The following is a 27,866-nucleotide window of genomic DNA, read 5'->3' on the forward strand; positions in this document are numbered from 1 at the left end:
TTATCTCTGTGATAACAGTTTATTAATGATCGTTAGATGAACCTGCAATTTGAGGCCAAAATCGGCCCTTGCCGGACCTACTCCTTTAGACCTACATGTCATGATGCAAATTTTGAAATGAAACAAATTTCAAAATATTTATTTAATCATCTGTCTGGTTGTTTTGAGTTTAATTTATAACTCATATTGTGTCTCCTTAAGTATTTAAAACATCACCAATGTCTACTTAGCATGAGCAATACAATACATATAAAGTAATGTATAAAATTATCAGCTCCATAATGGTCCTCTGTTCGAATTACAATTATCTTGGTGAATAAATATAGCAATTGAGACAATTTACTGAAACCTGAGGCGACGAAATCATGTCTTTTTGAACCGATTTGTTATTTAAATATCTTTGTCAATGAAACCTAAAGTACCGTGTTATGCTTTGGATTGAATTATGCAATATGTATAATAAAACCCATCAAGGATATTGTTCTTAAATTTAATACAGAATTTTAATTTGAAAATGTTCGTATATCATCAGTTGATAGAAGTTTTTTTTCTCTTTGTCTTAATTGTACACGTTCATTATCATTTTGGTTCGTTTTGAAATATTAGTATGATCGGTTGTAGAGCCATATACAGTCTGCTGATTTCTAATATATGTCCAATACAATCAGGCTGGAAAAGGACGGAGATATATTGAATATCCTGCTTGTACAATCTACTCGTCATCCATTTTCTTATTGTTTAAGAATGAGTAACCTCTTCTGAGTATTTACATAAAATTATCAAAAAAAATAGATACAAAAATTAAATTTGGTCACATTGACAGTGCTCGTAATTTCCAGATGCGAGTCGTGTTGTTCCTCTTTTTATGAAAAAGAAAATAATACTTGAAAGAGATAAATCATTTTCCAATTCCAAGAAGGAAATATGTTGGGTCTATTTTAAAAGGTCTGTACCTAAGAATTCGGCGTATTCGTTTGCCTTTGATTTTACGACGCCGTCGATATTTAAATGGAGGAACGCTGAAACTAATAACAAATCGTTTGTTCTTGTTCGGTACAAGTTTGTGAGTGTCTTGACCAACATTAATCATGTTCTCAATCCTTGATTCAGTACGGTCATTGTTATCCACTAATCCTCCCAAGTTTTCCATCGGTGTATTAGACTTCTTGGAAACGTCTATGCTCCGGATATTATTCAATATATCTATAAGTTCCATTTTTTTATTCGATCGTATATCTCTTTTTTGATCTGGTATATTACTGTGAGGTTCCAAGCTAATGTCAATTGCTGAATAAACATTTTCGATCAAAGGACTATTCAGTTGAAAAAGTGCATCATTATCGTATGTCAGCGGGTATTCGCTGTAAAATGTTTCATCTGGTTCAGACAGAAAATTCATCCCAACTCCAAAATGCCCGCTTCCTTGGTTACGTACGATTTGTGTTCCATCATTTATCAAAGGTTGAAATAAGTCTAGCTTTTGTTCCCGATTTTCAAATCCTTCAGAATCTACATAGTCCAGGTAATCTAGTAGAAGCTGCATTTTTCTGTCATTATTTTCTTCAAAATCCATCTGTTTTCCAGAAGATACAAAATCAAGATCACCATCTGAAAAGGTATACAAAAAAACAAAAGTTATCTTGTACATAAAGCAACTACAAAAAAAGTTTCATTCTTCTGTGTATGTCAATATTAACAATAACATTCAGATTGTTGTTAAGACATACATGTACAAGAAACGACTCACATCTATGATGGAATCATTTTTTATAAATAAAATGGACAAAAAAAAAATACATTTAAAATGAGAAAAGCATTCAGATATCCCCGACTTTTGATAAAAGTTATAATTTATTATAATTAAAATTTAAACGGTCGTTTTTTAATAACTGTTTTAGTTAGTTTGGAAAATTGGATGTCAATTGTCTATCTTTGATTATTTCTTGTTTCAGATTTTGGCTTCAACTTGCTATTACATGAGAATGATTACGGGGAAGTGCTGCAGTAATTTGGTCAATAATTATACTGGTTTTAATAGCTTTTTTTATTTAATTATTTATACCGAAAGTAAACATGAAATATTTATATATCTTTTAGAACCTAATATAAAGTCAAATATACGGTAAATGTGACTAAGTCAACTATTACCGTCGAAATTATATAGTAAGAACTTTAGGTAGTAAAAACATCAGTGAAAGAACAACTGCACTTGTAAAACTGGGAGCAAAACTAAATTGTTTGATTCATATGTTTTACTTCGTTGTAACCTTTGTAGCACATTCATTTATTTTTGGACAACCTTTAAATCTAATTTCATGTTATTGTGATTAGAACGTTCATTTTTAAAACAGGAAGTAGTAGATCTGAATAGCATGAAAATAACATTTCATTCATGTCTGACCCTCTCAATGATTGAATAAAAATGCCTTTTAGAAATCATTTATTAAGCCGATTATGTCTATAGGGAATCTGTTTTCGCTGTCATTGTTTTGTGATGTTGTTTGTTTTCCATACGTGAGAAGCTGTTACATCATGAGAATTTTAAATTCACACTGATGAGTAAACAATAACTTCATTTCAAGTCACCCGATATACAAATATCGAAAAAGGGATTGCTGCTGTCAAAAAGCTTTCAAATTCTAATGTTACATGTATCAATTCTGAATATTTAATGGTTTTCATAAATCAGTGATGGTGATAGTTTAATAATTAATTGATAAACGGAGCTATTATTGTTCATTTTGAAAATGTCAAATAAGATATATTATTTAACCGTTTTTCAAAACTAGTTCATCAGTTTAAAATATCAAAACCAGGGGGGAAACGGCAGTAGCAAACATTCTAATAGTAGAGGAATCGTGTTTGTCGACAGAGTAACCGTTATTTCCAATGCATACAACATCCGCCAGGCAAATCAAGATCACTATTGGAATAAGAACACAAATGTATTTATAAAGGTTACTCGGGAACACGTGTATTTGTTCACTTTTAGCACGTGTGTTTAAATCAAAACATGTTTATGTTTAATTTGATTGGAAAATAAGTAAATTATTACCGGTTTAAGTTATATCAATCATGATAACTTCATGCTAGAATTTTAGCGCTAAAATTATAATAAGAAAGTCTAGAATTGTCATTCGAGGTTCGCCTATCCGACAGTAAAGGTTAGTTTTCGTAAATCGCCACTTGGTAAAATGTTAGAATCTTTTCCACGTCTAGAATTGAATACAGACATACTATTTGAAGGAGATAATAGTATACCGCCACCTAATATTCATAAACCAGCTAAGTCTTCTGATTTGGTCGATACTGTGAAACTTTTCAAGACAATTTTAGACAGCAAATTAGGTGAGTTCAAATCCGAACTCATACAAGAACAAGAATGCCTTAAGAGAAAAATTAAGGAGGGGTCACTCTAAATTAAGGGGGAAGGAAACAGAATTCAGTACACCTTCAACGAGGAATTATTAGACACTGTTAACAAACTTTCAAAATGCATCCCTAACTCTAATACACAAGCCTATAGATTAGTTCTTGACATAACAGATAAGATCAAAACCCGTAATATGAAAATTTGCATAGCTGATTCTTCCCTTGCAGGTTGGTGAACCGTTAGGGAATACGAAGCCAATGCCATGGCTTCAGATTCTGAAGATGAGAGAAAGATACGACAAGCTGAGACAAGAGATATCCGTACCTCCAAGGAGAAGTCTAAATCTCGCCAGCAACCTTACCCTAAAAAACAGCCTCGTCAACAATCTGCGGAATCATATGGTAACCCTGCTTATGCTCAGCATTATCAACGTAATCAGCCCTTTCGTGGGAGCTTCGCAAGGCGTGAGAGCCCTGCCCACTCGACATGTGCCACTGGAGAAAAAACTGTCCTCTTCTCGCCAGCTTCAGGTCATCCAACAACAACTCAACAACCTACCAGAAGTAGTAAAGTAGAGCCTGAACTTCACTCTTCAGTCATTGTAAATGATAAGTATTCAGACACTATTAATGACTAATTTTCTACATGTTTTCTTGATAACGATTATATAGAATCTTTTTTAGAACAAGTTCAATATTTTGAAAATCGTCAGTCATATGACAAATTTAAAGGGTTGAACGGTAGATTAGCTTGTCATGTAAGGTATTGGGAAAATATAGGTGCTTGTCCTTTTGTGCTTGATACAATAAAAAATGGTTATGTTATCCCATTTATAGATACACCTTTTAAAATGTACCACAGAAATAACAGATCAGTACGGCAGAATACCGAATTTGTCACAAAGTCAATTGAAGATTTAGTTCAAATAGGTTGAGTAATAAAAGTGCCTTTTCGACCATATGTAGTAAATCCATTGAGTGTTGCTACTCAAAAAAATATCTGAGGATTGAAAGTTAGCTATACAATATTTTGACAAAGATATGTATCTGTATAAGATTTATTTAAAATCTGGTTATTTTCACTTGGACATCTGCTCACAGCAACAGACTTTCTTAGGTTTTCAGTGGGAAGGTCAATTTTATTGCTCTACTGTTTTAGCTTTCGGAATTACTACCGGTCCGTACATCTTTACTAAATGTTTAAGGCCACTAGTAAAATTTTGACGTGAAAACGGTATAAAAGTTGTTTTTCATTCCCCATTTCCATTCTCAATTTTATGGTATTTAGATGATGGATTTGGCATGAGTCCAGATGAAAAAACATGTTACGAGCAATCGTCCTTCGTGAAAAGGAATTTGATTGATGCAGGTTTCCTTATTGACGAGGAGAAGTTTGTATTCAAACCTGTTACCGAGTTAGAATGGTTGGGAATAGTTTGGAACTCGAAAGAATACAAATTATCTATTACTCAACGTCGTGTTGACGATTTGATGTCCTCATTGAATGTCATTTTGGCTAAATTTCCCTATGTTACAGCTAGATCTTTAGCTCAGGTGGTAGGCAGAATTATTTCAATGACTCCCGTAATCGGAAATGTGGCTAAAATTATGTCAAAGTTCTGTTACATGGAAATTGAAAGTAGAATAGGGTGGGATATTCCCATTACAGGATGCAAACCCGTCGAGGTTTTATCAGAGTTCAAGTTCTGGTTAGAAAATATCACTATGATTTAAGTCATTACAGTAAATATGCTGCTGTCATATACTCAGATGCTAGTAATATTGCCGCTGGTGCATACACCGTTGAATTAGAAAATAAGAATTTCCATAAGATGTGGACATGTAGCGAAACGGTGCAAAGCTCCACCTGGAGAGAGCTGAAAGCTATAGAGTTAACCCTTTTTTCTTTTAAGAATAGTTTCACAGGAAAAACTATAAAGTGGTTTACTGACAATCAAAATTGTGTCAAAATAGTTAATTTGGGAAGTATGAAAGGAAATCTACATATTATAGCAAAAACTATTTTTTCTTTTTGCATTCAAAAAGGAATATAAATTGATATTCAATGGATTCCCAAAAATGAAAAGGCTGATTATATCAGTAAAATGGTTGATTTCGAGGACTGGGGAGTCACAAATATATTTTTCAATTTTTTAAATGATATGTGGGGTCCTTAATCGATTGACAGATTTGCAAGTGCCGAAAATAGAAAAGAGATTTAACTCCTTATTTTGGCAACCTGATTCTGAAGCAGGTGATGCATTTCTTAAGCATGGGTAACCCTACCAGGAGACGAAGCTCCAGCTGGCATAGCTCTTGGGGTCACTGAGACACGCAAGCCCCCCGACCACGGCAAGGATAGCGATCCACCGGAGGGAATTAATCTTGTGATTGGATCGATTAAACACATTATAGCTTGTAAAGCTCGAGGCACGTTAGTTGTGCCTTAGTGGACTTCGGCTGCATTCTGGCCTTTGATATTCGATAAACATTTGATTTATCAAGATTACGTAAAAGATGTTATTGTGTTTAAAAATACTGATGGTATTTATAAACAACGTTCGAATAAAATACGATATTCGGAGTTGAACCGTTTGGTTCGCCAGCTTTGGCTGTTTTGCTAGATGCATCTTAGACATGGCCCTAATATATGTAAATATATTTTAGCAGGCATGGTCTGTTTGTGACATGGCCCTAGTATATGTATATATATGTATATTGTAGCAGGCATGGTTGTTTATGTTGACATGGCCCTAGTATCGGTAATGATATTGTAGCAGGCTTGCTTTTTTATTTGACATGGCCCTAGTATCTATAATGGGGCGTATGTATGTACGTATGTATGCATTTCCGCTAATTTTTCATATTCCCGATACTACGTTTCCGCAAATTTAAAGTATACGTTTCCGCAATATTTATTTATTACTTTTCCGGAAATTTACCTGGTAAATTATAAATATTTGAATATATATTAGATAAACTATCTATTTTATTTTTTGAATAAAGAAAATGTTCTGATCTTATATCTACAATATACTAGATATAACTAGTTGACTCTGGTAAGAATTAGTTAAACTTTGGCTTACTTGCCAACTGACATGATTGAAGAATGCTTTGTTGAATTAATAGCCGATGCTCCATCTGACGATAAATGCTATGAAGTTTGCCGATTATATGTTGGAATTTTATATAGATGGTAATTGCAATTTGAGATATCAATCAACCATTTGGGCATCACCTTCTGACACCGAGGAGAGAGAACAACGAATGGTACAGAGTCTTTTCATGTCCACCTGAACGAGCAGTTTTACGCTAGTCATCCTAACATTTTTGTCTTTGTCGTTGTGTTATTTAAACTGCAAACAACATCTTACATAAAGATGATAACTCTAACTGTAAAAGCATCCGTTCGGAAATATGAAAAGGAGAAGATGGACTTCCTTCTTGACTGACAAAATAAAAAATTGTAAACGGTGAATGTACAACTGTGGGCTTTGTACACAGTACGACGTGTTGGCTACAAATATTCTGCCAGCACTGATTTATGAACTCATATCAAGATATATTTGATTATATAGTGCTGACTTTGGTACATAATTATGTTTTCGTACATTTTAATGATGAATTTTACTTGCATGTCATGATGACCTTTAACTTAATAAATATTTATTTTGTATTATGACTTTGCTTTCGATCAACAGGTATTCTTTAATTACTTTCGGAAAAGTAATGATTTATTTTTTCCGGAATAGTTACTTTTTTCCCGGAAAAGAAAGATATTTATTTGCGGAAACGTAAACTTTTTTTCCGGAAACGTCATCTTTTTTTTCCGGAAAAGTAATGCCAATTTGCGGAAACGTAAAACGCCGCTATAATGATATTGTAGCAGGCATGGTTATTTGTTTTACAGTACATGGCCCTAGTATCTATAAAGATATTGTAGCTGGCGTAGAAATATTTTAATATATATTATATTTTACTCTGTGTATAGATATTTGAAATATGCGAATAATTCGTTCTCGGTATATGTATATAAAAAGTAAAAACACAAAAATACTGAACTCCGAGGAAAATTCAAAAAGGAGAGTCCAAAATCAAAAGGCAAAATCAAAAGTCCAAACACATCAAACGAATGGATGACAACTGTCATATTCCGGACTTGGTACAGGCATTTTCTAATGTAGAAAATGGTAGATTGAACCTGGTTTTATAGCTAGCTAAACCTCTCACTTGTATGACAGTCGCATCAAATTCCATTACATTGTCAACGATGTGTGAACAAAACAAACATACTCAAAGAGTAAAAATGTCAAAAATATGGGTACAGCAGTCAACATTGTGTTATCATCTGAAACACTATAAAAACAACAAATGTAACAAAGAAGCACAAAAAGGCATACATCAAATTTAACAACCTCATTTTGCTTATCTTGTACGATTTTATTTATCTTAGTAAAGTCTACCCGTAAAGGATGGAAGGTTTTCAGTACTGATGTAAAATTGCCCGTTTGAAATTCGCACAGGTAGACATAAAATAATTTTGTCGTTCAAAGTAGGACGGCATACATAAATGCAGAGTCACGTAAAGTAGCTTCACAAAAGACAATTAAGCCTTCTGCATTCAATCCTAGCGTCTGAAAATCAAAATCTTAAGGATATCTTGTTGCGTCAGTACCGACTAGAAATTTGCAATGGAACTTTTCTACACAGAACAGAAAATGTCCTGCTTCAATATAGCCTACCAAGCATTGATGAGCTTCTAATATGTCTTCCAACAAAAATTAAATGGAAACAATCCGTCAGACATGCTATTAATCCATTTTGGAGTAATAAATTTAGATCTTTAAATAGAGAAAAATCAACCCTGACTAGGCTCTGTACGGACATTATCAATATAGGAGAAATAAGTTTGGAAAACAGCAACAGAAATTCCGGGGGATACAAAGAAAGCCATAACAAAAGCTAGAATACTAACTGGGACCTACCTTTTACAAGCAACCAAAGCTAAATTTAATATAGGAAGTACAAACCCAATTTGTCCGCTTTGCAAACTCGTGGAAGAAAACCTTCTACATTTCCTAACTAGATGTCCATCTCTGGAAGGGGTCCGTAGGACTTTTTATGTCCCATTAAACAGGCTGTTATAAATAAAATTGGGATCGATCAGTGGAAAACAAATTTTCAAAATAGGGAAACATTAAGCCAATTAATCGTTGACTGCAGAAAACTAGTGGGTTCTATACTTCCAAACGACAACAATTTTTTAAATATGGTTGAATCAATTTCTAGGAATCTGTGATAAATTACATCAACAGAGGTTGACTCAGATCAATTCTCTATCCTAATATAAACATCCATTAATCATCATATGGAATTGAGCTTTCTTTCAATCCTTTTCAGAGCACAAAATAGTGGCGTACATAAAGATCAGTTAGAAGTGAGAAGTACATGGAGGACAGTTGAGATATAGATGTACTTCGGAATACGTTTTTGTTTACAATAATATACGTAATATACAGACAATTGCTGTATCAAAGTGGTAGCTAATGTTCTGAATATAGAGACATGCAGATATTTAATAGTGTCAGACCACTGTTTTACTAATGTTATTTATAAAGTGAATCAATGTCATTTTAGATTTTAGACTATTTTTGACGAAGTATCAAAGTGAATAACTTTTATTATCTTACCTCCTATACATTTCCAGGAATATGATTGGTTAAAAGCGTCCGCGTGCAAACCGTGTATATTTGATATTAGGTTAGTAGGGAGGCGGAGCTTATCTCATACACGGTTAGTAGTGGAGTTACGTCCCTTTATATTCCATATTAGGTAAGAAGGGGCGGGGCTTATTTCATACACGGTTAGTAATGGTGTTATGTCCCTTTATAAAAACAACGGTACTGAGAAAAAATGTTAAAAGTTCCAACAGACGAAGAAATTGATAATTAAGATTGAAATAAATTCATAAAACACATTTAAACCTTACAAGTCGTTATTGTTGGCATCTGTTTTTGTAGGATCAATTGAAGTATTTTCTTAACACTAACAGTATTGAAGACTTGCTCATTTTGAGAATCACTAGTCTTAATTTCACACGTTCAGATAGACGGTAAGATAAATTCGTTACATAGTGTGCTAGTGACGTAATACGGTATATATGGGGTCAGTAAATTCCATATGGGGATTGGAGCTTCGCTCTCACCCCATATGGAATTTACCGATCCCATATATACCGTATTAGGTCATTAGCACACTATGTAATACGGTATATATGGGGTCAGTAAATTCCATATATACCGTATTAGGTCACTAGCACACTATGTAATACGGTATATATGGGGTCAGTAAATTCCATATAGGGATTCGAGCTTCGCTCTCACCCCATATGGAATTTACTGATCCCATATATACCGTATTAGGTCACTAACACACTATGTAACTAATAATACCGTCCGTGTAATATAAGCCCATCGTCTTTTTAATATATGCAATTGCGTTTTTTACTGTGAATTAACAAAGTGATTTTAGCTATATAAGTCCGTGTAATATAAGCTCGACAATAAGAATGAAATTAAAAAAAACAATGTTAGAAAATGTCATTCCTTGTTGATGTAATTTGGTTCTTCGAATTGATATAAAAAAAATAAGATTAATAGGTATATGCAGAAGACTTAATTGTTTTAGTATGAACAGAAAATAATTTTTAGCAAAGGTCAAAATCTAGAACGTCAAATTGACCTTTGACCTTGACCTCAATTTTAAGGTCATAGGTCAGTGATCTCAAATCAAAAGACCCCAGGTCAATCACTTGTATGGTTGTGGAGAAATACTGATTTCAAATACATAAGGAGAGAAAACTCCTATAACGGTTAACCAAAACACTTCGACTGAAATAGGTTGAAGTTGCGCCTTTTTGTAAACAGTTATTTGGCAAACAAATCATATCATTTACTGTCACAGTTTCTGTGGAATAACGATAACAAGCAAAATTCTAAATTTAGAACATGACCTTGACCTTTGACCTTGACCTCAATTTCTTCAACTGGACCAAGGATTCCATATCAAAAGACTGTAGGCCTCTACGACTTATAACGTATGAATTTATCTAACAAATCGCATATCTTAAATTTTCAAAGGGAAATAACTCCCATAAGATGTCTTCCGATCACTCAAGTCAAAATAAACCAAATCATTCGCAAGAGTAGACAAACAATTTGGTGAAAACAGTTTGCTAAAATCTTTTACGGTTTTAGAGAAAAAGTGACAAGAAAAAAGGGACGCGGGGAGATAACTCCTATAAGAATAAGTGTTCGGTCACACAGGGTGAGCTTTGAAACCCCCATTACTGTACAACATCATTGGCCAAAAAATCAATTCGATATTTTGTAAGACGAAAAAGCATCTCAGACGGCAGAAGGAAAAAAAAATAATCAGAAGAAAAACAAAAGGTCTTTCCACGAAAAGTGGAAAGACCTAATAAAAACAGACTTAACACCAAAAGTAATAATAATAAATAAAATAAGTATGTGGTTCAAAGTATGACGGGATACATTAGTACAGAGTCACGTCAAATGTATATCATAAAAAACAGACTTAACAGAAAAAGTAGTATTAATGAATAAAATAGTTTTGTCATTCAAAGTATGACAAGATCCATAAGTAAAAGTTGTATTAATAAATGAAATAATTTTGTCGTTCAAAGTATGATGTTTTACATAAGCACAGAGTCACGTCAAATAAATATCTTAAAAAACTGACTTAACAGTAAAAGTAATATTAATAAAGACAAATAAAAGAATACTATAACACGTAATTAAGATGATAACCAACGTCAGTACGCAAAATCTATACTTCAAGACCATCTTGTATTATTTGTGAAGTTGATACGGAATATTTATCAACAAGTTCTTGGAACCTTCCGATGAACTTTTTTTAGAAAAAAGACATACCCCTGGTTCATCAACTTTCTGCTCAGACACTGGTGACGTTTTACAAAGTCTGCATAGGAGCTGCAAGCTCTTGAATACCGAATAAGTTGGGAAATGTATATTCCATATGCAGGTGAAGTTGGAGTATTACTACTAAGGTGGGGGAAATTGATAATTTCAAAATTAAAATCGTCTCGTTTGTCATAGATTCTGGTACTGAGTTGACTGTCAATGTCAAATTCGAGGTATAAGTCTAAAAATGAGACGGAGAAAGCCTTGTCTGTTGTCTTTTTGATTTCTAGTTCTTGTAGGTATATTAATGGAACCCAATCAGAAAAGTTCGGATTGTTAATGGAAAGAACATCATTAATATATCTGAAAGTGAAATTAAATAACCTGGCTTCTTTGATCTTCTTGTTTTTGACAAGTGTCTGAAGGAACTATTAAATAACCTGGCTTCTTTGATCTTGTTTTTGACAAGTGTCTGAAGGAACTCCGATTCATATGAAAATAAGAAGAGGTCGTCAAGGAGAGGCGCACAGTTCGTCCCCATAGGAATGCCGACAATTTGTTGAAAAAGTCTACCTCCAAATTCAACAAATATGTTGTCAATAAGAAACTCCAGCATACTGATCACTTGTTCCTCTGTGTAGTATGTTTTACCCTTTTGTTCCTTATTAACAAAATATGCCTTATGGTATCCCAAAGGGATAAATTTATAGCGTATGCTACCATTTTTATGATGAAAAGCATTGTGGTTATTTCAATTTCAATTTCACATGGGGAATGGTTGTATATAAAATGTTATTGCAATTTTACGTTTTTAAGATATTTTTTCAGTAGGACAGTGGTAAGACTTTAATTCACAAGTTGCCTCTAATAATGATCTCAGCAGTTTGTTCAAAAAGTTACCAGAATTCCTTCTTTCATCCAAGGCTGAGAGTACTCAGAAGAAATATAGATATGCCTTCAATTCATGGTGTAAGGGGACTAGTCAATATTCTGTTTCACCATTGCCGGCATCTCATTTGCATATTTCTTTATATCTAATTCATTTGTCTGAAACTGCAAAATCTGTTTCAAAATTAAATGATGCTTTTTATGCCATAAAATAGGCACACAAATTAGCTGGCGTTGCTGATCCCAGTAAAAATAATCTAGTTACATCCGTTCTTGAAGGGGCTCATAGAAAAATAAGTCATTCAGTTGTCACACCGCATATTTTGAAAAATATTGTATGTAAATATGCTAATAATACAGAATTTTAAATATGTAAGAATAGCATGTATGTGTTTATTAGTCTATGCTGGTTTTTTAAGATTATCCGAGTTAGCTCTGATATACAGGTTTCCCCTACTTACCTTACACTTTATTTAGTCAAGAGTAAAACTGATGTATATAGGGAATGGAGAGATGTTGTCATTTCAAAAACAGGGAATATTACATGCCCGTTAGATGTACTTCAGTGTTATCTAAAGTTAGCTAACATTCCAGAAGAATCAAATGAGTTTATCTTTAGATCAATTTGTTATTGTAAATCTTTGAACATATACAAACTTAGAAAGAGTAATCATATTTCTTACACCAGAGCCAGAGAGTCATCGTTATCTGCACTTGACAGTTTAAGTCTTGATAAAAAAAACAGTTTGGCTTACACAGTTTGAGGTCAGGAGGAGCAACTGCCGCGGAGATTGAAAAGTGATAAAGCCAAACATGGTTATGTTAAAGAGAGTATACTAAACAGATTGTCAGTCTCTAAGAATTTAGGCTTGTAATATATATATTGTTTGTCCCCCCCCCCCTTTTCTATATGTTCCTTTCTTTATCAATCGAAGCTTTCTGTGCTGTCGCGGCGAGCTGATAACCAAATAACGGTGTTGAGTTTTCATTTATAAATGCTTTAGTTCGTTTGAAGTATTGAATAAGAACATAATTGGTATATGTTTTTGTTAAAGACAAAAGGCTTGTAATTTATGTGTTTGACTTGATTTGCTATCGTCCATCTCCCTTTGGAGAAGGTTCTCGGCTGACTACTACACTTTGTTCATAGAGTGAAGGGTAATGCAAGCAGAATCTAGTTCACCTCTCTTGGTACGCCAGACGCGCGTTTCTTCTACATACGACTGCTTAGTGGCGCTCTAATCAACATAGTTACAAGGCCAAATCAAATACAGATTTACAGAGAGTTAAAAACGAAATATGCTTATAGGTATTAATAGTAATAATGATCTTTGTCAGGGATAGAAAAACTTTAAGTGCTTCGAATATTCCATAAAAAACATCAATGTTATATATTGGAAACATATAAGTACTCTGATACCATTTGAACAAAACATCCACCAGAAGTGGCTTCGACCCCGTGGTTGTTAAAAAAGACTCGTCAGAGCTAGTCGAAATACAACCGTTGAAAGAACATGTACGTTTTCGAAGAGCATTGAATGCCAAATAAATCAAAAAGTGGAAGGCAATCTACAAAAACGTATGCAATAATTCTTTTTTTTCAAAACTAAACAAAAGTCATTAACAAAAATAAACATATCAATGACATGACGTCAACACAAAAGTGTATGTTAAATTTGTGTAGTATCGTCTTCTTCTGAGGTTCGGTAACGATACTTGTGTTATTTTACTTTTTGCAAATAACTAAAACACACGTGTTAAATTCGACAATATAGCAAACTATTCAAGAATAGTTATCGTGGTTCGAATGCCCTTCAAAAAAAAATTGGTCTAGATTACAGTATCTTTATCTAGAATTGTATATGGTTATTTAGATCTGAAAAATTGATTATTAAAGAGTATGTATGTTGATTACATGTGTTTGTTTTTGTTGGGAAGTCATCTCATTACTATACTTTTCTTTTAATTAGATTGCTTTTCTCTTTTATTTATGACTTTAATATTGTACTGCATGATTTAACTGACGAGATGTCAAAATTGCATTGAGATATAAAAAAAAATTAAAGTCGGTACTTGATTTAATTTTAGTAGGATTCTCCCTAACGGGATATCCTTACAACTTCAATAAAAACATAAGGATTCTTTTATCAGTCGTTTTCGAAAAATTGTTATTTTATCTAGATAATCGTAGCCTTTCCTTTCACAACAGATCATTAGACAAGTAATTGGATGGAGGAAACATTCTAAATTGTCATCAACTGGTTAAATAAAGTGAATTTGTGATATGAATATTCGCCTGAAATAATGTTTTAATTGAATATTCCCATTTAGATGATAAGGTGAACAAGTGGAACACGTAGTCAAGAAATGTGAGAAAGAAATTAAGACTTTGTTAAATTTCTGATACTAGTATCTGAATTGAATTTATTAATAAGGAACCAACACCACAGTTAAGTTGTGGAGTTTCGCATTTTGGCCCTGTGGATTTTTAAATATGAAAGTTAGTGGATTTTTTAAGTATGAAAGTTAGTGGAATTTTTAAATATGAAAGTTAAGAGTGCAATTAAATTCTTTTTTGGATAGCTGAAGACTAATATACATTTAGCCTGCATAGTGGGTGTACAGGAATATCAAGATTGTATAATGGTTGTATTATGGGTCGTTTTTTTTATGTATAACAGCTACTCTATACCAGACATTTGTCAGGAAAATAATTGGACTGTATTTTTGTCTTATTGTCGCACGAACTTTGTAATAAAATTTTCTAAATTTTCTAAAAAAATTAGACGAAAGGCACCTAAATTGTATCTGCAAATTTGGTAGATAAATATCAATAGTTTCAGAAAAATGTCACTTTGAGGGACTTTAGTTGTAGTTTGAACCGAATTTTGAGGGAATGTGCGACATTTAATAAATGCAGAATGTTGCCATGGAGTCGAAAAAAAAATGAATTATAGATCTCCATTTCAACTTTTAAAAAAATCAAATCTACGGAAGATACTGCTGAAATATATATATTAAATAATCATACCAATCCATTATAATAAAACTATAATAATCTTGAATTTCATACAAAGGAGAGGTCCGGTAAGGGCCCATTTTGGCCTCAAATTTCAGTTTCATCTGAAGAAAGATTTTGTACACTTTTTAAACACTTATAAAAGTGTCTGCTTCATTCGATTCAATTACTTTGTGTGAAAGATTTGAACTGATATAGTAATTTCAGACACCCATATGCAAGCTTAAATATGAAAAATCTATCAATTATGCCATAATATGTCACTTTCAGATAGTTTTTGTCAAAAATGAAAGTGGCCGCATCCGTGTTCATCCTCAACCTTTATATATGCTATGTATTTTCATCAAATACAACTTACTTTTAAATATTGAGAATGAACACGAATGCGGCCACTTCTATTTAAGACGAAAACCTTCTAAAATTTAACTCAAATGATTAAATTGTGAAGATTTCAGTAATTTAGAATGACTTAATGATGCTAGTATCCGATATATGTGCATTATATTGTCAAAACCAGCCCGTATTTATGTAGCAGCAGTATTCTACTTTCCAATAAAAGTTTACATTATGACAATTTTGTAAAACTGATATATTTTTGGGCCAAAAAGGGGTCTTACTGAACCTACTCCTTTAAAACCAAAAACGAACCACGTTTGCATAATTTTATAATTTTACATTTTCAAAGCTGACAATTTACAACATTGATTCAAAACATTAGGTAGCGAAAGTTAAGGTTCATCGAAGTCTTTTGGCTACAAGACTGTAATAACCATAAGTAAAAACAAACATCTGTACCTGGAAAAGTTAAAATGCATCTTAAGTTTCAGAAATTTATAAACTTTTCTTGAATTTTTAGATTTTGTTTTTTCGTTCCCGCTAAACGTGTCAAAATAATTGTTTTGAAATATGTTTGACAAGTTTCCCTACGTAACTATTTGAAGTTAATTGTATGGTTAATACTTGACAACAAACGATGATATTTACTGTGTACATGTTTGATTGTTGTTTAACGTTCAGGGACAAATATTTCATGCATGTTCTATATACGAGAACAAATGATAAAAAAAATACTGTAGGCAGGTCCAGTAAAGGGGGCCTTCCGGGATAAAGTTTGAAACAATTGAAACTGTAACAGGAAAATGCGGGAAGCGTGGAACTCTTTCTACACGAGGCACATAGTTAATATCCCCATTCAGACCGGACGTGGCTGCGTAATTGCATTTCTTACACAGCTGAAAAGACCCCCAGTTTGTAAACGATATACCTGTCGGTGGAAGAACAATACGTGTATTTGAGTGTAGATTATCGAATGAAACGCAGATGTATGTTTTTTTTAAAGCACTGTATGCAGGCTTCAAATAGGAAGCTGTTGTCTATCCGTTGTGATTTTTTCTCGGAGTTCATTATTTTTGTGATTTTATTTTTTACATTCTAGGGTAGTGTTTAATTTTCTAAAATATAAAATGATTTCAAACTTTATTTTCCTAGTTCCTGTCATAACCAAAGATGAATAAATACTTGACTACGTGAATGGCTGTTTGATATTAAAAGGGACCTTAACAAATGCTCATTTAAGTTCCGCACTGTCAAGGGTGTCGAAATAATTTCAAAGAAAAAGGAAAACTATGTTATTTCTTTTCCTAGAAAACGACCGTTAGTTGAACTTATTTAGTAATACTGTAATTATCGAAGTGGTGTCTAGTTATATCTTTATGATCATGGATTTGCCTTTCATAAAATGTAACTCTAGTGAACATTGACCCTACTAATGATAAATTGATATATTATTTGTCACGACTGATACAGTCGTATTGTCTTTGAGTTTCACAGATTACCTTGCATCCAATATGAGCGTCTTTTGAAAAAGATTCGAGCATAATTAAGCTTCCTATCCTGTATATATGGCGATATATTAAATAGTATACATGTACATATATTACAATTACTAAATGAAATAATTTGTGTACAACTTGATATTAACCCATTTAAGTTTACAGAAGGGATCGATCATAGATAATTTTGGTAGAATTTTAGTCAGCATGCCGTTCAAACTCCCAGCTCACTGCCATAAAAATGAACCATTCGATAGTGTTACTTTCTTCGTATATTTCATTTTAAGGAAATTAATACAACATCGATCCACTCAAAGTCTCTTTCCATCTCCGAATAATATTAGTTTTCTTGTAATGGTTATAAATATAATAGATTTTGTGATCAGGTCACACGAAAATAATTCACGAGTGACAAGTTATACAGAACAAGTGTCAGGAATTATGAAGTATGATATATATCTACCTAAAATTATAACGAAATTATGTGCGGAATTAGATATGCTAGATACAGACGAGGCATTTTCACTTTTGTGGGGAAATAAAACTATAATATATACCACCAAATAGGCATGGGGAATATAAGTTAATCTCCGTCCGTCTGTCTTCATATTTCTACGATAACCAATCATAGATTCTTCGTAGGTTATACCAATCTCCATCTGGTTATATCATTCCACTATTCTGCTTTAATGCTATTTCAATATTGACTTTGATTGTAATAGACAGTCATTATAGTAAATATCGTATGGCACCTACCTTTTAAATGCACACCAAATAACTCGCTATAATATTTTTATAGGAGTGACTGTACTTGTATGTTAAGGAAAACAGCAAAAGAAAGTACCAAATACTAAAAGAAGTAAGTACTCCTTTAATGAAAAAATACCAATATATTACTTTTTAGTCCCATCACAGGAAAAAACTGCTTGGTCTAGTCAGCCTACCACTTTAAGTTAAACGAGAATTAGTGCAAAGATGTACGTAATATAAAATACCAATACATTTTTTTAGAAAAAAGAGCATTCTCAATTATTTATATATTTTTGTCCGCAAAACCTAACTAAAAGACCTTATAGCTAGACTAATTAATGAAAAGCTTACTGATGCATTTGCTTTACAAACCCTTCAACCTCTCTAGATCTTTGAGAGGTGCGTAGGTAGCCTTCGCAAGGTAAAATGTCTTTCCTTATCCAATAAACCCTCATTTTTGCAGTGACAGTCCCCGATCTTCATCCCGGACGACCTATTTAGGAACTATTATTTGTTTGTTGTTGATATGTTCTCATTTTGCACTTGCATGAAATGTTTGTCACTGGGCGTTTAGTAACGAACAATCAAGTTGATGTATACTGAACATCAAGTGTTTAGTGACGTTCTAAGGAATTACCTACAGAACAAAAGCATTTCAAAGTGGAAGACCTTCTGTCAGATTAAATTTACACAAAGAAGACTTTACTCTGGTCAACTTTGGTACATTTATCTTATTTTCAAAATGAAATAGTTTGTCAAGGGTAGTGTGCAAATGAGCCCTTACTTTACGACTAACAATATCCTGTAAACAAATGTTGCTGAGGTCATTTGACCGCAATTCGTTTCTGATTAGATAATAAAAGAACCCCAAAAGTCATTCCGGATGAATGATCAATTTCCGTAAAAAAAATATTCTGTAGATATTTTTTATGAATATATCTGAAAATACTTTTTGTGAAGTAGCAAAGACTATTTGTAACAACTTTAATAATAGTTTAATGTGTGAATTAAACCAATGTAATTTATTAGTTAATTTTACTGAATATTATCCCTGGGTATTCAGTGGTAATTTAACAGGGAAACTTGATGAAATGCTGTACACCAAGTTTAATTGTTAAACAGCAATATGTGCAATAAAAGAATCAATTAGAGTGTTAAAAAAAAAGATTTTTTTTTTGTTACTTCCCTAAAAAAGAAATTGTAACGGGATATTGATGTCGGTTTAAAAAAAAAACTTTGTACGTCGAAGTTGTGTCAGGTTGTTACACTCAGTATAGGTAAACATACTTTGTTTTATTCGCCAGTCTAGTAGTCAGCACTTCCGTATTGTGAATTATCATTGATATGGTCATAATTATAAATTATGTTTTCAAAACTTTGAACTTTTTAAATACTAAGGCGTTTCTACCTGAGGAATAGATTAACTTAGCTGTAACGGCAAAACTTTTAGGAATTTTGAGTCCTCGTTGCTCTTTTACTTTGTACTTAATTTGTTGGGTTTTTTTTCTTCTTTTTTTTATCCGAGCGTCACTGATGAGTCTTTTGTAGACAGACGACACGCGCTTCTTGTGCAGATACAAAATTTTAATCCTGGTATCTATGATGATTAGATATAGAAAGATGTGGTATGAGTGCCAATGAGACAACTCTTCATCCAAATAACAATTTATAAAAGTAAACTATTAAAGGTCAAGGTACGGCCTTCAACACTGAGTTTATTTAGTACTAGTATATCTCTTAATATTTCAAGATATAAACTTTTGCAGACTTCTCTTAACTAATAATAGAATCTGCGGCCACGTCAGTCGATGTATCAAATAAATCAATATGCACGTATGCCTACAGAAACATCACGGTAAGGATTTGAAAACAATCGCCAACCAATTTTAGGAAGAGCATTTTTTAAAAGAACTAAAATGATGGCAATAGCTCGCTTTGCCTATTTGGCCAAGTGAGCTATGAAGTCGGTAAATTATTACTGTAAATATCTTTATATCTCATTAAATAAGATAAACCCCATTCCTATATCCTATGAATTATGTTTATCAGTTCTCAGAAACACATATAATTCCATGCAGTGATTGAGTGAAATGCGTCAAATAAGACTTCTATAAGCCTGCTTCAAGTATTTGCAATAAAAAAAAATAGCAATAACCCTTTCTTTATTTAGTCATTGTATATGTACAGCCTCATGCTGTCAATCAATGATTAAAATGTTATGCAATTGTGTGCGGTTTGTTAAATTTGAAGGAGTTTTAAATGGTTTTAATAGCCCAAAGACTGTGCTTCCATTTTAGTCATCATTCCTTTTTTTTGTACCGTTGTTTCATATTGAAGCTGCGCAGAGACGCAAATTTTATGTAAAAAAAAGAAGAAAAGACAAAAACAAGTCAACAAAACGCAATAAGGTAACTAAAGATTGAGCAACACGATCCTGACTTAAAACTGGGGTTGATACAGGGTATTCTTTGAAAATCATTTAAGTATATTACTATGATTCTGTTTACTAGTATTTAAGAAAAAAATAACAGGACTTGTATAAAATAGTGATGGCATAAGAAAAATGTTGCCGTACCTCTCGTAAAACACTATCCTGGTTAACTATTTCCTTGATGCTATACCCATTTAAGGTGGTACCTAACACTACAGGGGGATAACTCTGTAGTCATCTAAACGTTTTAATTACGTTGTGTTGTAAAAGGAATATTAAGCTTCTCAATGATCAAAATTGGTGTTTGTCAAAATGCTGTATAACCAGTGTAATTTTTATGACAAAACGGTTGGTTCAAAATTTTTGAAATTTTTATATTTTTGATTAAGGGTCCAAGTAAATACATTGTCAAAATTTTATGAAAATTAAACGAGCCAAATTGATTTTAGTGCAAGTGTGAGATACCTGTAACTTGGCATTGCACAAGGTCATGTTTTTCTATGGCTGTTTATGACGTCTTTACACTAAATCCATTGGATGTTGGATGTGTACGGATTGATAGTTTAGTCTTAGATGCATGATTTTTTTAATTAGTTGTTAGTGGCTTTGAACTAACTGTCAGATAACTGCGAGTACTCTCAGATCTGTTCATTGCGTCTTTTTTGTGTCGGGATGTATAAGTACCCGGCCACGTCCACTTGTATTTTTGTCCATCTGATGAGTTAAGCCTTTTTCAACTGATTTTTATAGTTCGTTCTTATGTTAAAATTGAGAATGGAAATGGGGAATGTGCCAAAGAGACAACAACCCGACCATAGAAAAAAACTGTTATACCACTGTCCCAGGTTAGGGGAAGGGTTGGGATCCCGCTTACATGTTTAACCCCGCCACATTATTTATGTATGTGCCTGTCCCAAGTCAGGAGCCTGTAATTCAGTGGTTGTCGTTTGTTTATGTGTTACATATTTGTTTTTCGTTCATTTTTTTTACATAAATAAGGCCGTTAGTTTTCTCGTTTGAATTGTTTAACATTGTCTAATCGGGGCCTATTATAGCTGACTATGCGGTATTGGCTTTGCTCATGGTTGAAGGCCGTACGGTGACCTATAGTTGTTGATGTCTGTGTCATTTTGGTCTTTTGTGGATAATTGTCTCATTGGCAATCATACCACATCTTTTTTATATTGGGTTCCTCCTTAAGGGTAACATTTGGCTTACGTATTAAGACTTCCACGTCACGAGGGAAGATCCTAATTCGCAAAAATATTATTTACTGGGATTTTTTTTTTTGGTCATAAAATGCTTACTCAGATACTGATCGATAAAATTATTTCCAATACATTGTTGATTAATCGTATATATGTTTTCACATATACCCTAAATATTTATACACTATGGCTTCATTATAAGGTGAAAAGACAATAAAAAATAATTTAACAGACTCGATTAAAATCAACTAAATATGTAGGACTCTAAAGTGCGATGGGGACGCTAAAGTACGATGGTCACGCTAAAGTGCGATGGTCTACGCTAAAGCACGATTCCTCCATACGCTAAAGTGCGATGGTCCGCGAAAGTATAGACGAGAGAATTGTACTTGGATTATGACGTTAACAGTCGTTTATACAAACCAAAAATGTATATGCCGGAACATAAATTAAGAACATTTAATTCACAACTTTTAAACCAAATGTCCATGTTTTAATTTCAGACCTAACCGTGGTTCGTCGGCTGAAGCAACTGTGTTGATTTATTTCGGATGCTGGATGAAGGACTTGGGTCCTGCAGTCAACCGTTTTACTTTTTAGATGCTAAATAGGTTGAAAATAGTATACGCATATAGGTATCGTAGATCCTGCTTCTATTGGCAGCGAACGGATGCACTGAAATTATTGTTTACAATTCAGTTTACATTGCGGTCCCCTTAAAAATATTTTCGATTTTATTAAAAAGTAACGTCAGTAAAATAAAGGTTCATGTTTTTCAGCGTAAATTATAAATTGTCGGCTAAAACATAGTTTGTACAGTGGAGAAAAATATAACATGTCTTTTTTACGGAAAAGAGAAAGCTTGACGAATATTGACTTTTTCTCGCATTTAAGAATAAAACACCTTGTACAAATAAATGTTACTTAATGTATTCCGACAATGTGGTCGGTCTTCAAAATAAATTTTAGAAACTATCACTTAAGCTTACCGATAAATCATAAAGCCTATTAAATATGTTATACCTTAGCATTCTAGCTTTTGCAAATAGACCAGGTTTTTTTAAATCCATGTATTTTAATGTTTTAAACCGTCGACCTTATCATATTGGTCCATCGCACTTTAGCGTGATATACCATCGTACTTTAGCAAACAAACAATCATCGCACTTTAGCGCGAGACAACATCGTACTTTAGCGTAGACCATCGCACTTTAGCGTGACCATCGCACTTTAGAGTACCATCGCACTTTAGAGTCCTACAAATAGAATAAGGAGAGATGTGGGTTGTTTGTTAATGAGACAACTAGCCACCAGAGTGTGTTTTGACATTGAATCTGTCACTTTCTTTTTATATTGTAGACCACTTTACTCAAATGAATATTGAAAGCTATTGCCATTATTCAACCGTTCGTTGTCTACCCGTCTGTTATTTTATCACATCATCAAATTCACAAGATGTATGACAAACTGTATAAACAACTTCGTTAAATACGATGTTTTCACTGATCAACGAAAATGTCAGAACATTGGATAAATTTAAAGTAAAATCTCAAAAATATTGAACTCCGAGGAAAATTCAAAACGTAAAGTCCCTAATCAAATGGCAAAATCCAAATGATAAAACATATCAAACGAATGGACAAAAACTGTCATATTCCTGACTTGGTACAGGTATTTTCAAATGTAGAAAATAGACTAACAAAACTCCTCATGCACAAAAGTTTCTTGTAAATTATCTTCGAGTCGGTGAATAAAAGGTAAGCAAATTACTATCTAGAAGCTTAAGATTGACGCTGTAAAAGATATAGCTTATAAATTTTACTCACTCTCAAGTTATTCTCCTGGGGGCACATTAGATGATGGAGAGGGTGTTCTAGATAGACTACTAAGTTTCAACTGTTGCTAAATGTCGCATGTTGGTTGATTCGCCCGAACATTTATTTTATCTTTTGTTCACATTTTTATCATGCATTTTTGTGTTGCAGAATGTATGTTTTTTTATCCTGTCTTGTGCACAGCTATTAATTAAGTTTATTTCTTTTCAAAATTCTCCGTGATTAATGACTATCTGGTATTTAACGTGACCTCCAATATTGATAATACAGATCGTATTAAAGATAATAGGGTGCATTGCATTTGCGCCAATTTTTACAAAATCCAATTTTTCATTTGCGCCACAAGGTTATATTTCATTTGCGCCATAAAATAAAAACTTCATTTGCGCCATTTCACAGGTAATACAGGTAACAGAAAAGTTAAATATTCATTGCTGTAGCATGAATAAGATTTGTTTCTACATTATATCTCCTGAATAATTGTTCATGATATATATATATAAAAAGATGTGGTATGAGTGCCAATGAGACAACACTCCATCCACGTCACAATTTATAAAAGTAAACCATATTAGGTTAATGTACGGTCTTCAACACGGAGCATTGACTCACACCGAACAGCAAGCTATGAAGGCACGAAGGGCCCCAAAAATAACTATTGTAAAACCATTCAAACGGGAAAACCATGGGATCATACTGATTTCTCTGTTCAGAGACAAACAGAGGAAATAAGTCTATTTTTTATGATCCCACATACGGTATATAGCTTATCAAATGCATCATATTAAAAATCGGACTTAGGTGCAGCATAAAACTTGCAAAGCCTGGAAAACAACTGATATGGACAGAAAACGTAACTTTACTTTAGTGAATAATGCTTAGAACTGTCTCGCAATTTTACTCCTTTATAAATAAGTTCAAAATAACAGAACTATGCTCTAACGAAGTTTAAACATACCTTGTATGGGTTTATGATGACTGATTTCTGAGGAATATGTTTTATAGTGCAAATAAAATTGTTTTTTTGTCATTAAAATTCTTTTTTGAAAAAGAAATCATTTTTTTTTTATATCTACCTGTCATAATAGTTTTTCGTTTAAATAGTTTAACATTTTGTCATGTCGAGCCTTTTATAGATCACCATTCGGTATGGGTTTGTCCATTGTCGAAGACCGTATGATGATCTATAAGTTGTTTAAATCTACGTCACTTGGGCTGCAATGAATAATTAACTCATAAGCAATCATATCGGATATCCCTTTTTATATAAGATATGAATTGCATGAGTTTTCTCATTTTATTAAAACTGAAGACAGTTTTTTTTTTGTGGCTATTTCACGATCTAAGATAGATAAAAGAACACCATTTTAAATTGTTAGCTGTATTAACTATTTTTGTTCAAAACATTCATGTATATCTTTCTGTTTTTTATATAGATTAGACCGTTGGTTTTCCCGTTTGAATGGTTTTACACTAGTCATATTTGGGACCCTTTATAGCTTGATGTTCGGTGCGAGCAAAGGCTCCATGTTGAAAACTTTGTACTTTGTCCATAATGTTTATTCTTTTACAAATTGTGACATGGATGGAGAGTTGTCTCATTGGCACTCAAACCACATCGTCTTATATATAATTATTTCAATTCTTGTACAAATGCGGTTGTTGTTGTTGTTGTTGTTTTGTTTTTTTGGGGTTTTTTTTTTTAATGGGGGATCGTTTTTCTATATCATTCGATACTATAGTGTTTCACATTATCCCCATGTTTTGGGGATTGTTTTTTTTCAAGAAAAGGTGATGGTCTCAACAAGAAACACTTTTGCAATAAAACATTTTTGATCGATGTTTGGAATAATTGCGAGTACTTAATTAAATCATACTGGCACTGTAGTTTCCAAGAATGTTAAAAAAAAAAGTACCATTAAAACACCAATGGGAATAACCAATAATTCAATCTTCCACCCATTAATGATCATTACAAACCACTCTTATTTTCTTAATAACAATAAATTACAAACAGTTACCGTATAAAGGAAAAGTTTTGATATTCAAGATTCTGTACCAATGACACCTGATTTCCTTCTCGATTTGCCTGTTTCATAACAAGATAGAGTTTCCCTCGGCGAGCTTCAATTTCTGCTGGGAATTGTTCATTAATACCAAAAGGCTTTCCCTTGCAGCCGGTGATCGTTTCTTTATTGTTTATATATGTATTTGCATTAATTTGTCTGAAACTATTTTCGTCTAACCCTTGTCCTGATTATGACATTTAAATAGTAGCACTTCCGAAAAACTATAAAAAAAACATACAGAAGCATAATATATAATACTGTATTATACATGGTGTTTCGATAAACTTCACGGATGTTTCAGCACGTAAGCTAATTGTCGACGGTTTTTTGTTGGTTATTTTGGATGGGTGAGTAAATGGCTGTCCTGAATTCTCTAAAAAAAAATCTGTATTTGCATTTGTTATCGTCACGAATAAAATGTACATTCTGAAGAAATATTATTGTTTTTGAAAACGTACATTGCAAAAATATTTAGCTGTAATTTTGCCTACATTTATAGAACAGATAACCCTTTTCATTTCACTTTCATTTATCCACGTGACTAATCACGCAATGATTTGTTACTGTGAATTAGTTAATTACAATCGTTTGATGATCTGTTACATTTGCAAAGTATCAAATTACTTCGAAGGAATAATGTATAAATAAATGTCCATAGTTTCCCATTGGTTTTAGGGTTAAGCCATCATTTCAAAAGAATTTACCAAACGGTGTGCAATTAATTTGTCCAGTTTCTTTTCGTTTTAATTGAATTGTATGTAACTGTTCCATTTGCAGTTTGATAAACATCAAGATACCAGGTCTTAAAGGCAATTTCTAAACTTGCATCTTTTACCGATTTATTGGAGATAATGCAATATTGTTTCTGTAATATTTCAAACTTATGGGGGCTTGTTATGATGAAACATCTAGATTTTTTTTTGACATGAGGCCAGTTGTTAGGAAGAAAGGCCGACATGGTTTTCGCACAGTTACTAACATGATTCTGTATAACATTCTTGTAATTGTTATAAATACATCAATTGTCATAATTAGAAACCTAATCTTGATTTATATCCAATATTTAGAAATTTACCTCTGACGTTACTTTTTTGGGCGTTGATACATTGTACATTCGTGTGACAGACACACAGTTCGTAATTCTATTAAGCGATGTGTTTGTTTACTGTCCTAAATTAATTTTCATTCTGTGGTTAGCATGTCGAAATGTACTATTATATTATTTATTTGTGTATTATCTGTCTTTGGGTATTCTTGCATTTGTGTGTAATGTATTACCGTAATGAAATATTGTCATTTAAGCGGTATATTTAACATCGCCATAAAGCGCGAGGTTTGGCTAGCCACAAAACAATGTCCTACCCACCATTTTTGTTTTAAATACCATGTACCAAGTCGGGAATACGACAGTTGTTATCTTATAGTTCGTTTTATGTATGTTGCATTGTCGTTTGTTTTTTTGTTGTACTTCAGTGTTCTGTTGTTTCGTTGTTTTCCTCTTATACTTGATGGGTTATCCTCGGTTTTAGTTTGTTACCCGAATTTGTTTTCTCTAAATCTATTTGTGACTTTTGAACAGCGGTATACTACTGCTGCCTTTATTTATTCCCTCAATCTATATCAAATGATTCACACAGTTCAGATCCTAACTTCATTACAGAACCTTCAGTCTTGTTTTTAACGTTAGGAACTAAGCATATAATTTATATAAATAAGTAGATGACTGTATGATTGCCAATGAGAGTTCAAAAGAAGTGAGTATAAGCAAAAATAGGCTACCCCTATGTTCTTATTTCTATTACGTTTCCGCGTGTATAATTTGCTTTGAATTAATACAAACTACTAAAATAATAATCAAACCGTCAGTTTAAACATTTAATTATTTATTTATTTTAAAATAATTCAATGTAACTTTTAGTGTTTGTGTATCAATTATTTTTTCAAAGCTTAATTATTAGAGCGAAAAAAATTATCAATATTTTTTTTAATTACAATCGTCAAATTAAAGGGTTGTAAAAATTGTATTACAGTAAATATTAAAAAAGTTTAAATGTTTGTAACTTACTTTGAGATATAGGAATGCCATTACAAGGGAATCGTTCCAGTGTAATTAACACCAGTACTCCTAGAATCATTATGTCCCACAAAACACGCGTATCATTCCACAATTATTTAAATACGATGATCAACGCCTTCTCTTTTTCTTTAATAGCCATAAGATAGGTTATTCAGATAATTAGAAGTTCAAGCATTAAAATTTCATGTAAATTATTGGTGATCACTGGTAGGCAGAACAACGTACAAGGAAAAGAGGCCAATAGATAGTTAGCATTGACTATTATCAAATTTAGTTGATGGGCTTGTAATATTTATCTGCAATCTAATCCTGACAAGAATTAAAGAGACATCTGAGGATAAACTAATTATATGGGTAGTAGGAATTGAGCCTATATTGTAACAATATGCTCTTATATCGTTTAAAATGAGTATTTAGCCTCTTTATACTGTTGATGTAGACA

The 27,866-nt window shown here is 32.8% G+C and overlaps 1 protein-coding gene across 1 annotated transcript; it reads right to left on the reverse strand.

Annotated features, from left to right (window-relative positions):
* On the reverse strand, positions 1-27,640 carry LOC139492950 (uncharacterized). Its single transcript, XM_071281098.1, has 2 exons — positions 27,413-27,640; positions 1-1,608 (listed from the first exon to the last, which is right to left on the reverse strand). The coding sequence occupies exons 1-2, from the start codon at positions 27,480-27,482 to the stop codon at positions 899-901; spliced, it is 780 nt and encodes a 259-aa protein (XP_071137199.1). The 5' UTR covers positions 27,483-27,640; the 3' UTR covers positions 1-898.
* Positions 27,641-27,866: the final 226 nt, after the last annotated feature.

The sequence above is a fragment of the Mytilus edulis genome, chromosome 1, assembly GCF_963676685.1.
Source record: "Mytilus edulis chromosome 1, xbMytEdul2.2, whole genome shotgun sequence".
Classification (NCBI taxonomy): Eukaryota; Metazoa; Mollusca; class Bivalvia; order Mytilida; family Mytilidae; genus Mytilus; species Mytilus edulis.